This window comes from Vidua macroura, chromosome 23, assembly GCF_024509145.1.
Source record: "Vidua macroura isolate BioBank_ID:100142 chromosome 23, ASM2450914v1, whole genome shotgun sequence".
Lineage (NCBI taxonomy): Eukaryota > Metazoa > Chordata > Aves > Passeriformes > Viduidae > Vidua > Vidua macroura.
The window spans coordinates 6,926,002-6,939,745 of NC_071593.1; the positions used below are offsets into that span (position 1 = coordinate 6,926,002).

The 13,744-nt window shown below is 49.3% G+C and overlaps 1 protein-coding gene across 1 annotated transcript; it reads right to left on the bottom strand.

Annotated features, from left to right (window-relative positions):
• Positions 1–10,202: 10,202 nt before the first annotated feature.
• B3GALT6 (beta-1,3-galactosyltransferase 6) lies at positions 10,203–13,634 on the bottom strand. Its single transcript, XM_053997499.1, has one exon. The coding sequence runs from the start codon at positions 13,379–13,381 to the stop codon at positions 12,365–12,367; it is 1,017 nt and encodes a 338-aa protein (XP_053853474.1). The 5' UTR covers positions 13,382–13,634; the 3' UTR covers positions 10,203–12,364.
• Between the last annotated feature and the right edge of the window lie 110 nt (positions 13,635–13,744).

Here is a 13,744-nt window from a genome sequence, read left to right on the forward strand (position 1 = left end):
CCCAAATCCCAGATGCAAGAGGGAAGTGCCACCCCTGGGACTGACTGCCTTTCCCAAAGGATCTTGGAGCATTTTCCTATGGGATCATGGAACCTTTCCCAAAGGATCTTGGAGCCTTTTCCCAATGGATCCTGGAGCCTTTCCCAATGGGATCATGGAACCTTTCCCAAAGGATCTTGGAGCCTTTTCCCAAAGGATCCTGGAGCCTTTCCCAATGGGATCATGGAACCTTTCCCAAAGGATCCTGGAGCCTTTCCCAATGGATCTTGGAGCCTTTTCCTATGGGATCCTGGAGCCTTTTCCCAATGAATTGTGGAGATTTATCCCAATGGATCAAGGAACCTTTTCCCAATGGATCATGGAGCTTTTTCCTAACGGATCATGGTATGGATCATGGATCCTTTTCCTATGGGATCAGGGAGACTTCTCCCAATGGATCACAGAGACTTTTCCTATGGGATTATGGAGCCTTTTCCCAACGGATCATGGAATGGATCATGGATCATTTTCCCAATGGATTGTGAAGCTTTCTCATAAGGGATCATGGAGCTTTCTCCCAATGGATCACAGCCCCTTTCCCCAGTGGATCACAGCTCCATTTCCCAGTGGATCACAGCTCCATTTCCCAATGGATCACAGCCCCTTTCCCAGTGGATCACAGCTCCATTCCCCAGTGGATCACAGCCCCATTTCCCAGTGGATCACAGCTCCATGTCCCAGTGGATCACAGCTCCATTTCCTAGTGGATCACAGCCCCTTTTCCCAATGGATCACAGCTCCATTTCCCAGTGGATCACAGCCCATTTCCCAGTGGATCACAGTTCCATTTCCCAGTGGATCACAGCTCCATTTCCCAATGGATCACAGCTCCATTTCCCAGTGGATCACAGCTCAATTTCCCAATGGATCACAGCCCATTTCCCAGTGGATCACAGCCCATTCCCCAGTGGATCACAGCCCATTTCCCAGTGGATCACAGCCCATTTCCCAGCGGATCACAGCCCATTTCCCAGCGGATCACAGCCCTTTCCCCAGTGGATCACAGCCCATTTCCCAGTGGATCACAGCCCCATTTCCCAATGGATCACAGCCCCATTTCCCAATGGATCACAGCCCCTTTCCCAGTGGATCACAGCCCTTTCCCCAATGGATCACAGCCCTTTTCCCAGTGGATCACAGCCCCATTTCCCAATGGATCACAGCCCCTTTCCCAGCGGATCACAGCCCATTTCCCAGCGGATCACAGCCCATTCCCCAGTGGATCACAGCCCATTTCCCAATGGATCACTGCCCCATTTCCCAGTGGATCACAGCCCATTTCCCAGCGGATCACAGCTCAATTTCCCAATGGATCATAGCCCTTTTCCCAATGGATCACAGCTCCATTTCCCAGTGGATCACAGCCCATTTCCCAGCGGATCACAGCCCTTTCCCCAATGGATCACAGCCCATTTCCCAGCGGATCACAGCCCATTTCCCAGCGGATCACAGCCCTTTCCCCAGTGGATCACAGCTCCATTTCCCAGCGGATCACAGCCCATTCCCCAGTGGATCACAGCCCCTTTCCCCAATGGATCACAGCCCATTTCCCAGTGGATCACAGCCCCTTTCCCCAGCGACTGCGCGCTCCGATCCCTGCTGCGAAGGCTCCGGGCGCAGCAATTCCGGGGTCCCCAGCCCCGCGAGGCTCCAGGCTGAGCCCCTGCTCCCTGTCCCCGTTCCCCGGGAATGCCGAACGCTCCCCCCGGGATGCAATTCCCGGCTGCCAGCGCCGCGTGGGTTGGACGGAGCCCTGCTGGAACGGCGTCCGCGCCGCTTTAATTCCCTAATAACAGCTTCTCCCTCCAGCCAGGCTGGAGCCATCACCCGCAGCAGCCCCTGGCATGAAAAACTCCTCTGTGTCTGTGACACTGGGGCCTTTGATGAAGCAGCCCGGGATGGTTTCAGCAGCAGGGATTAAATATCCCAAATATCCCAATTAGTGCAATTCACAATTAGTGACAATTAGCTGGTCGCTCTCCAACATTCCCCAAGTCGCTCCCGGAGGGAGGGAGGCAGCGGGAGGAGGATGCTGCAGAGATGGTTTTAGGGATGATGTGGATAAATGTGAGGTAAAATCCACTTCCCCAGCCCGAATCCCCCGTCTCGGAGGGACGGAAAAATGGAATTTTGGGACTCTGGCTTGCAAACAGCAAAGGAGAAGAGGCTGGATCTGAACTCGAACCCAGCAAAAATTTTTATATTAATATAATATAAGGAATTCATCCATTCGTACTCCTTATCCTGCCCAAGCCCCCAAACACAGGATTTTCCCTCTGAATTCCCACTTCCTTGTGGGAATGAGAGGAAAAAAGCTCTGACAGGTAGTTTTGAGTCCCAAAATGTCCAAAGGGAAGCACAGGAATGTTAAAATTCTCCCCAGTTCCGGCTGGAAATCCAGGTGGGTTCCTGGCTGTGCTCTTGAGGGTCCCAATCCGTGCCAAATTTGGGAATCAAAGGTTGGAAAAGCCCTTTAGGTTCCTCAAATCCAGCCACGAACCACCTGGGTGCTGCTGTTCCCCAGGGCAGCTACAATGAAATTCTCCTTGCCTAAGCTCCTTTCCCTGGATTGTTCTGGATTTGCCCAGAAAAAGGAAAAAACAGGGGAAAAAAAATTCCTCCTGTTTCCGTTTAACCTGGATCCCCCGTTCACAACCAGGGCAGGATCCTCCCGGCACTGCCAGGTGATCCCAAAAACCTTTTAAGGATCATTTCATCCCCATTTCCATCCTGAATTTCACGTTTTCCTCACCTTCCCTTTCCTGCTCTGCAAAGCCAGAGAGGGGAAGGAGCAAAGCTGTGGAAAAATGTTGGATTTAAAGCGTTAAAAAAGGACGGGGGGGGGGAAGAAAAAAAATTCCTCCTATTTCCACTTAACCTGGATCCCCCGTTCACAACCAGGGCAGGATCCTCCCGGCACTGCCAGGTGATCCAAAAAATCTTTTAAGGATCATTTCATCCCCATTTCCATCCCGAATTTCATATTTTCCTCACCTTCCCTTTCCTGCTCTGCAAAGCCAGAGAGGGGAAGGAGCAAAGCTGTGGAAAAATGTTGGATTTAAAGCGTTAAAAAAGGACGAGGGGGGGAAAAAAATAGAAATTCCTGGGTTTTAAATCAGCCTCTGCTGATGCAGTTGTTTACGAGCGGCTGTTCCAGCCCATTTCACGGACAGAGCCCAAGGGAAATGAGATGTTTGAGGTCTGCAAAGCATGGAAAAGCCATGGAAAAGCTCCCATGGAAAGGGAAGTGGTGGGATAAACACTCCCTGATTGCGGGGAAGGGGCTCTGGGGAAATCAGGGGATCACCCCGTGCTGGGGCAGGAGGGAAATCGGGGAACATCCAAGGATTGGGGATGTTTTCCTGGAATTTTCACCCCATTTGCGAGGACAGGTCAAGGAATGGGGAATATTCTGAGCTGGGAGGAGCTGTGGGATCCTTGAATCCCATCCTGGCACTGCAGGGCATCCCAAAATCCCACCTGGGATGCCCCAAAATCTCACCTGGGACAGCCCAAAATCCCACCTTAGATACCCCAAAATCTCACCTGGGTCAGCCCAAAATCCCACCTTAGATACCCCAAAATCTCACCTGGAACAGCCCAAAATCCCACATGAGATACCCCAAAATCTCACCTGGGTCAGCCCAAAATCCCACCTGGAACAGCCCAAAATCCCACCTTGGATGCCCCAAAATCTCACCTGGGATGCCCCAAAATCCCACCTGGGACAGCCCAAAATCCCACCTTAGATACCCCAAAATCTCACCTGGGTCAGCCCAAAATCCCACCTGGGACAACCCCAAAATCCCACCTTGGATACCCCAAAATCCCACCTGGGACACCCCAAAATCCCACCCATTGTCCAAAGCAGGGAAGGGGCTGCGTGTTCCCCATGAGGGAAATCAGGGATGGTTCCAGGACTGGGGACACTGGGACATTCAGAATCCTGGAATGAGGGAATTAGGGAAGGGCCTGAGCTTGGATTTAGTCCCTCTCCACGTTTTCTAATCCAGGTTTATTTTCTCTTCATCCAGGTGATGCCTGAGGTCCCAGCTGGAGCCACTGCCAGGATCAGGAGGTGCTGACTCCACTCAGGAATTCCTTTTCCAGCCTCCCGTCCCCGGCTCTGTTTATTCCCTGCCTCTTTCCCAGCAAGAATTGCAGCTTTTTAAATTCCCTCTTGAAATTAAAAGAAGTCATTTTTCCCCCTTAATTCCTCCTTTTCCCCTCAGTCCTTCCCCTGAGGCGCCCCCAAGGAAAACCAGGCCAGGCCAATCCCGGTATCCCACACCTTGGAATATTTATGGATTTCCTTGGAGACAGAACTCCTTGGGAGCCTGCAGCTCAGGTTTTAGGATTTATTTCGGTGTCTCCAGCCCTGCTGTCTGAGCCTGAAAATAGCAACCGAGGCTGATCTTATCAGCAGCTCTTGGAGACTCCAATTATCTCCTCCCGCGGCTCCGCGGAAATCGGATCCCGGTTATTGTTTTCTTATCCCGCTCCCTGTCCTCAGAAACCTCCCAGCCACGGCCGCGGAGCTCTCCAGGAGCCACACTGGCATTTCATAAAGTGGGAGATAAGCAGAATTCCCGAAATCCAGCCAGGCCTGCATCCCAAAGCCTTTGGGGTCGGTGCCTGAGGGAAATGATTTGTTCCCAATGTTCTGAGGGAGAAACTGAGGCAAAATTTCCATTTTATCATCTCTTCCCAGCCAGTTCCTTTGGAATTAGGGATCTACAGCACCAGGCTGTGATTTGGGAAGTTTATCCATGGATTTGGAATGGGAGATTCCAGAAATCCAGCCAGGCCTGCATCCCAAAGCCTTTGGGGTTGGTGCCTGAGGGGAACGATTTGTTTCCAGTGTTCTGAGGGAGAAACTGAGGCAAGATTTCCATTTTAGCAGCTCTTCCCACTCAGTTCCCTTGGAATTATGGATCCACAGCACCAGGCCAGGATTAGGTTGGATATTTGGGAATATTTCCTCCCTGAAAAGGTGCCCAGCCACTGGAATGGGCTGTCCAGTGGAGTCCCCATCCCTGGAAGTGTCCCAAGAACCCCTGGATCACCATCCCAAAATCCTGTGGATCACCATCCCAAAAACCCCATGGATCACCATCCCAAAAACCCAGGGATCACCATCCCAAAATCCTGTGGATCATCATCCCAAAAACCTGAGTATCACCATCCCAAAAAACTGTGGCTCACCATCCCAAAAACCTGAGGATCACCATCCCAAAAAACCCATGGATCACTGTCCCCAAATCCTGAGGATCACCATCCCAAAAAACTGTGGCTCACCATCCCAAAATCCTGAGGATCACCATCCCAAAAACCCCTGGATCACCATCCCCAAATCCCATGGATCACCATCCCAGAAAACTGTGGCTCACCATCCCAAAATCCTGTGGATCACCATCCCAAAAACCCCTGGATCACCATCCCCAAATCCCATGGATCACCATCCCAAAAACCTGAGGAATAGAATCCCCATGGAACTGGAGGGAATGAGAAAGAAAAGCAGGATAATTAAAATTTCTCCAAGTTGTTGTGCACAGCACCTCAAACTGGGGAAAATCCTGAAGATTCTCCCGACGTTTTTCGCAGCGGGATTTGGGAAGGGACAGCAGGATCTGCAAGAGCTCCGGGACTCTGAGGAGCTGCAAATCCCAGCAGGGGAAAAAAAAAAAAATCACCCAGGAAGCTGCAAAAAAAAACCTCCAAAATTAATCCCAGCCTGGGGTTTGAGCTTAGCAAAGCCATGGATCCGGCCTGGACCCAGCCCAGCACATTCCCAAGGCTGATTTTTGTGGGATCAGGGCATGGAAAGGAGGAGAAATAATGACCCAAGATAAAACCAGAAGGGCTGGCCCCAAATCCCAGCTCCTGGCACCCCGAGTGTCGGGATTTTGGCAGATCCAGATCCATAATCCTGGCTCGGGTCCTTCCCTAAAATCAACACCTAAAGTAAATATTTGGAATTGTCCCGGGCAGCAGCAGCTGTGGATAAATGGTTTTTTTCCAGTGGTTTGTGCTGTGATGATTCCAAGCCCTTTGGCACCACCCCAAATCCATCGATCACCGGCAGCGAGGACGTTTTCCTTCCGTTCAGAAATGGGGAATTCACTCCTTTTCACAGAATCCCAGAATCCCAGAATCCCAGAATCAGGGAATCCCAGAATCAGGGAATCACAGAATCCCAGAATCCCAGAATCAGGGAATCACGGAATCACAGAATCAGGGAATCCCAGAATCACAGAATCACGGAATCCCAGAATCCCAGAATCACAGAATCAGGGAATCCCAGAATCCCAGAATCCCAGAATCCCAGAACCAGGGAATCCCAGAATCCCAGAATCCCAGAATCAGGGAATCACGGAATCACAGAATCACAGAATCCCAGAATCACAGAATCAGGGAATCCCAGAATCCCAGAATCCCAGAATCAGGGAATCCTAGAATCAGGGAATCCCAGAATCCCAGAATCAGGGAATCCCAGAATCCCAGAATCAGGGAATCCCAGAATCACGAAATCCCAGAATCCCAGAATCCCAGAATCCCAGAATCAGGGAATCCCAGAATCAGGGAATCACAGAATCCCAGAATCAGGGAATCACAGAATCAGGGAATCACAGAATCCCAGAATCCCAGAATCAGGGAATCACAGAATCAGGGAATCACAGAATCCCAGAATCCCAGAATCAGGGAATCACAGAATCAGGGAATCACAGAATCCCAGAATCCCAGAATCAGGGAATCACAGAATCAGGGAATCCCAGAATCATGGAATCACGGAATCCCAGAATCCCAGAATCATGGGGTTGGAAGAGACCTCTAAGATCATCGAGTCCAACCCATGCCCCGACACCTCAACTGTAGCACCAAGTGCCGTGTCCAGCCTTTTTTAAACACATCCAGAGATGGTGACTCCACCACCTCCCTGGGAAGACAATTCCAGTGCTTTATTATTCTTTCCATGAAAATTTTTTTCCTAATATCCAACCTGTACCTTCCCTGACGTAGCTCAAGGCTGTGTCCCCTTGTTCTGTCAGTGCTGCCCGGTGGAAGAGACCGACCCCACCTGTCTGCACCTCCCTTCAGGGAGCTGTGGAGAGCAACGAGGTCACCCCTGAGCCTCCTCTTCTCCAGGCTGAACCACCCCAGCTCCTCCAAACGTTCCTCACAGGTTTGTGTTCCCAGCCCCGTCTCCTCTGGACGCGCTCGAGCATCCCAACGTCCTTCCCAACCTGAGGGGCCCGAGCTGGACACGGCACTCGAGGTGGGACCTCAGCAGCGCCGAGCACAGGGGCAGAATGAGCTCCCTGCTCCTGCTGGCCACACCATCCCTGATCCTGGCCAGGAGCCACTGGCCTCCTTGGCCACCGAGGCAAGCCCTTTGTGCTCCGCGTGGACGCCGCGCTCCGAGGGAGCCGCTCCGCTGGCCAGTGGGAAATGAACAGGGCTCACATTCCCGGGATCTGGGCTGTCGAGGGAAGCAGGGATGGATGGGGACCGCCAGAAAGTGGGAATTGTGCTTTTCCACGAGGGGACGTTCCTTCCCAGCTGCCGGGACATCCCAGAGCTCTTTGGGTTTCTGGGATCGTGGATTTCTGAGTTTTCCTCAAAATTTGGAGCAGTGTCCAGATTTTTCCTCATTTTTTTCCATGATTAGAGGCTCTTCAGCCTCATTCCCAACTTCCTGGACATTCCAGAGCTCTTTGGATTTCTGGGATCGTGGATTTCTGAGTTTTCCTCAAAATTTGGATCGGTATCCAGATTTTTTCCTCATTTTTTCCCACGATTACAGGTTCTTCAGCCTCATCCCAACTTCCTGGACATCCCAGAGCTCTTTGGGTTTCTGGGATCGTGGATTTCTGAGTTTTCCTCAAAATTTGGATCAGTGTCCAGATTTTTCCTCATTTTTTCCATGATTAGAGGCTCTTCAGCCTCATCCCAACTTCCTGGACATTCCTTGGCATCTCCAGAGCTCTTTGGATTTCTGGGATCGTGGATTTCTCCATTTTCCTCAAAATTTGGAGCAGTGTCTGGATTTTTCCTCATTTTTTTTCCACAATTACAGGCTCTTCAGCCTCATCCCAACTTCCTTGGCACCTCCAGAACTCTTTGGATCTGTGGGATCGTGGATTTCTGAGTTTTCCTCAAAATTTGGATCGATATCCAGATTTTTTCCTCATTTTTCCCACAATTACAGGCTCTTCAGCCTCATCCCAACTTCCTTGGCACCTCCAGAGCTCTTTGGATCTGTGGGATCCTGGATTTCTGAGTTTTCCTCAAAATTTGGATCGATATCCAGATTTTTCCTCATTTTTTCCACGATTAGAGGTTCTTCAGCCTCATTCCCAACTTCCTGGACATCCCAGAGCTCTTTGGATTTCTGGGATCGTGGATTTCTGAGTTTTCCTCAAAATTTGGAGCAGTGTCCAGATTTTTCCTCATTTTTTCCACAATTACAGGCTCTTCAGCCTCATCCCAACTTCCTTGGCACCTCCAGAGCTCTTTGGATTTATGGAATTGTGGATTTCTCTGTTTCCCTCAAAATTTGGATCAGTGTCTGGATTTTTCCTCATTTCTTCCTCATTTTTTTCCATGATTAGAGGCTCTTCAGCCTCATTCCCAACTTCCTGGACATTCCAGAGCTCTTTGGATTTTTGGGATCGTGGATCTCTGAGTTTTCCTCAAAATTTGGATCAATATCCAGATTTTCCCTCATTTTTCCTCATTTTTTTCCACGATTAGAGGTTCTTCAGCCTCATTCCCAACTTCCTGGACATTCCTTGGCATCTCCAGAGCTCTTTGGATTTATGGAATTTTGGATTTCTGAATTTTCCTCAAAATTTGGGTCAGCATCCAGATTTTTCCACATTTTCCCACGTTTTTCCATGTTTTCCATGAGGAAATATTCCTCAAACGTAACAAAATTCTAATTTTCCCCCAAATCCCAGCATCTAATCCAGGTGAATATTCCCGTTGAAAAGAGGAATTAGTTCCCAATCCCAGAAAAAAAAAAAAAAATCCCCTGGGAAGCTCCTGGAGTGCAATTTTTAATGAGAATTTTTAATTCCTACAGAGTTTTTAATCCACCCCAAAAATTGGAGCAGGACTCCCACACGGACAGGACGGGGAATGGAAATCCTGTGGGAAATTCCTTTGGAAAATGAAATTTCCCAGCTCAAATCCATGGAGTTTTCAGCTGAGGAAACCCCAAAAATTCGTGATTTAAAGGGGACACCGGGATTTTGGGTTGAGTTGTTCCATATTAAAAAAAAAAAAAAATCCCGGAATGTTTTTAATTAATTCAATTTTAATAATTTTATCCATTTTTTTCCCTGTATTTTAGGGGCTTTTCCAAAGGTTTCTCTTTAGGTTTCCACATCAATTTTCCATGGATTCCATTTTTTTTTAATTGGGAAAACTCCTTTCCCTTTTCCCCCAGTTATTTTTTATTAAAAATCAGAGACCGCCACCTGATTTTAGTCATAAATACCAGGGTTTGGACAGTTAAATTCCCTTTTTTTAAAAATTTTTTTAAGGAATTCACAATTCCAAAGGCTTGCAGTGACATCTAGCGACTGCCTGGGCCAGGCAGGAAAATCTGGGAATAAATTCCAAAAGGATCCCTTCGCTTCAACAGCAAAAATCCCAAAGTTATCCCCAGTTATTTATGGGGAAAAATCCGATTATTTTCATTTTTGAGAGAAGTTTTGAGTTGTTTTTTGAGCGTGGAATGTTTGAAATGTGGAGGAAAAACAATTTAAAAAATATTGGAATGCTGGGGATTAAAGATTCCAAGGAAATTAGGGGGAAAAAAAAATTCCCTTTAGAATTATTTGGCCTCATCCTCAGCTGATTTTGCTTCCCAGGTGGAATTTTCCAGGGAAAATAAAGGGGAAAGGTGGATAAAATAATGGGAAATTTGATGTTATTCTGGGAATAAATGGATTTATTTGGTATTTTCCTGGGGGAAAAAGGGTGAGATGGATAAAATAATAGGAAAATTTATGTTTACATGGGAATGGATGGATTTATTTGTCATTTTCTGGGGGAAAAAAAAAGGCTGAGTGGGATAAAATAATGAAGTTATGATGGGGATAAATGGATTTATTTGTGATTTTCCTGGGGAAAAATGCATAAAGGTGGATAAAACACTGGGAATAAATGGATTTATTTGTAATTGTTCTGGGAAAATAAAGAGAACACAGAGGCAAGAATTCGAAATAAATATAATTATAAATAAATATTCACATTACAGGTAATTTATCACGATACAGACGACGTCGATGAAGCTCAGATGGCAAATGGGATGTTTAAAAAAGTGGAATTTGCTGACATCTTGGAAAATTCCTGCTTTGGAAGAGGATATTTTGGGGAAAAAAATACTCCCTGGTAATTCCTATGCATGCATTATAATAATAATTATAATAATAATTATAATAATCGAGTTGAACATGCTAAAATAATTGAGTTTTTGCAGGGTTTTAGTTTTGTTTTAGGAAGAAAATTTATTTTGAAATTTTCAAAATAAAAAAAGTCTTCTGAGGATTTTTGAACTTCAGTAATTAATTAATTAAAACAAGAATAACCAAAAAAATAAATAAAACTGCAATGTAATTGATCCCTTTGGCATTCCTAATTGCTAAAATTCCTAATTTTTGCAGAGCAAAAAAGAAAGAGGAATTGGGATTTTTTCCATTTTCAATTTTCCTGTGCCATTTTCAATTTTTGTCTCTTCCAGCCAGAGTTGGGAAGGGAATGGGAATGAAAGTGCAGAGTGCAACAAACACCAAAAAACCAAAAAAAACCCCACAAAAAGACGTTGAAAAAATGCAATTTTTACATTTCCAAAGTAAAAAACGGCTCAAGCCAGTGGAAAAATGTTGGAATTCCAGGTTTGGAGATAAAGAAATCACATCTGAGGGAAAAAAACAACCCAATTTTGGATGTGTCACTGATAATTAATTCAATTTTAGTTCCTCTGCAAGGAATTTTTGGAGAGGAGGAGGGAATTCCCCCAGCTTTGAGCACCTAAATGGTTTTTGGTTTTTTTTTTTTTAGTGTGCTGAAAAGAGAAATAAAAGTTCTCCAAATTGAATTTTTGGGGTGGGGGGAACCGTTTTCTCTTGACTACACAAATTTCACTTTTATACTTTAAATCCCCACCTATGGGCCAATGGGGTTTTTGAACTCCCACTGATCAATTCTTGCTCGTTTGTATTAAAAATAAATCAAAATTTGAAGTCTTGGGGCAGCCAGGGAGTTCCTGAGTGAGTGTTGGGAGGGAAATGAGCTCAAAACAACACCTGGGGGATTTGCAAAGCTAAAAAAAAAATAAAAAATAAAAAAAATAAAAATATAAAAAAAAAAAATCTTCTCCCAAAATAAGAATAAATGTAATTTCTGCCCAAACTCAGCCACCTCCCTTTGGGGCTGGAGGTGATTTATGGACACTGCTTTTCAAAGGGCAAAAAAAAAAAAAGACAAATGAACAGATTTAATGATTCCATTCTCTCCCTGCAGCTATCCCAGGAAAAGCTGATCCCTTTTCCTACCCTCTGGAATAATCTGGTCCCAGTTTGGGCTCTTCCCTCCGTGCCAAGCTGGCATTTCCTTGCCAAGGAATAAACAGCAGCCTCCTTTTTTCAGTCTCATCAGCATCAAAACTTAGCGTGGCCTTGAGCAAATCAAGCTCAGGATCTGTTCAAACTTCTCATTCCACTTCTCTCCCCACTTTTTTCTCTACTTTTTGTGGTTTGCCACCTTTTATTTGCCTTCAGTCCTGGCGTTTGGCCTCTTCCTGCGCTCTCTGGCACCTGGTTTGTTTTGTTTTTTAAGCATCTTTAACCATGCCACGTCAGCAGCTCTCAGGGAGTCCCGGGGTGACGATGAGCCGTGCAAAATCTTTTTCAGAGTAATTAACCCCTGACTCCAATTAACTGCAATTCCCTAAATCCAGCCAGGCCTGCATCCCACAGCCTTTGGGATCAGTGCCCGAGGGGAACGATTTGTTCCCAGTGTTCTGAGGGAGAAACTGAGGCAAGAATTCCATTTGATCACCTCTTCCCACTCGGTCCTGCTGGAATTACGGACCCACAGCACCAGGCTGGCATTTGGGAGCTTTGTCCTTGGGTATGGAGCGGGAGATTCCAGGATTCTGCTCTTCCCTAAATCCAGCCATGCCTGCATCCCAAAGCCTTTTGGCCCCAATGTTCTGAGGGGGAAACTGAGGCAAGGAGCCCATTTTCCCGGGATTCTCCCCCGTGTAACAGCAACCAGAGTCCACCATCCCCGAGGCTTCTTCTTCCCGAGCCTTTCAGGGGATGCCGTCCTTCCTCTGGCAGCACTGCGAGGGAGGCACCGCCCAGTCGTACATGTAGGAAAGCCTGAGTTTAACCTCCTCCTTGCAGAGCTTCCCCTCCTTGGCCAGCGTCTGGTGCTTCTCCAGCATGTCCTCGATGCTCTGCTTGTGCGTCACGATGTATTTGTTGCTGCAGCCGCGCGATTTGTACTCGGTGTCGAAGCGGGGGTCGTGCACTCTCTTCACGTCGATGGGCGCCAGCCACACGCCCAGGGACACGTCCTCGCTCTGCCACAGGTTCAGGTAGTCCCTGCTGAGGCGCAGGTAGCGCACCAGGTCGGCGGAGATCACGTAGCCGCCGCCCAGCGCGTAGGGCAGGTAATAATCACACAGCAGCCAGGCGCTCTCCTTCCACTTCCCCCCGGATTTCACCCGCCCGCGGCCCGAGAAGAAGCCCCAGTAGAGGCGCCGCGGCTCCTTGGCCCTCAGCTCCTCCACCAGCACGTCCAAGCGCACGAAGGTGTCGTCGTCCGCCTTGAGGGCGAACTGGAAGTCCAGGTGCGCATCCAGCCACACGTAGGTCGCCAGCACCTTGGCCGTGAGGTTCTCGTAGGAGTCGCGCAGCTCCGGCAGCAGCAGCAGGTCCCGGTGGCGGCTCTGCTCCAGCTCCAGGCTCCGCAGCTCCTCGGCGCCCAGCCCCGCCGTGCCCACCACGAAGCGGCTCCAGACGCGGCCGTGAGGCGCCTGCCGCGCCGCCGCCATCCAGGTGCTGCGGATGATGCTGCGCCGCTCGCTGTACTTGGGGCCGCTCATCACCACCACGGCCACGAAGGCGCTGCCCTCAGGGCCGGCCGGCGGCGCGGCGCGGGCCCCCCGGCCGGGCTGGCTGTGCGGGAGCGCGGGGGCCGCGGGCAGCGGGCGCAGCCCCTCGGAGGTGCACTTGGCGAGGTAGAGCAGGACGGCGGCGCAGAGCGAGAGCCCGCCGAGCCCCAGCGCGGTGCGGTGCCGGCTCAGCCGCCGCAGCGCCTTCATGGCCGCGGGGCCCCCTCACGGCCGGCGCCGCCGCCGCGTTTAGGCGGGAACGGCGGTACGGCCGCCGGGAGGGGACAAGCTTTCTGCGGGAGCGCTCACCGCGCGCCGCTGCCGCGCTGCGGTGGTTTCATGGCTCTCCCGAGGTTTTCCGCCTTCTCCTCGGGGAAGCGGCGGTTCCGTCCCTGCTCCTGCCGCGGCTCCGGTGCTTCCCGCACCGGGGCAAGGGGCGGGAGGAGGGGCGGAGGCCGCAGCGCTTGACGCGGCGGCTGCCATCTTTGAGTAGGGCACCTGAGGCCGAGGAGGAGCCATCTTGGGTTTGGGCACTGCGCCGTGGCCGTGCCTTGTTCGTGGAATCGTGTAACG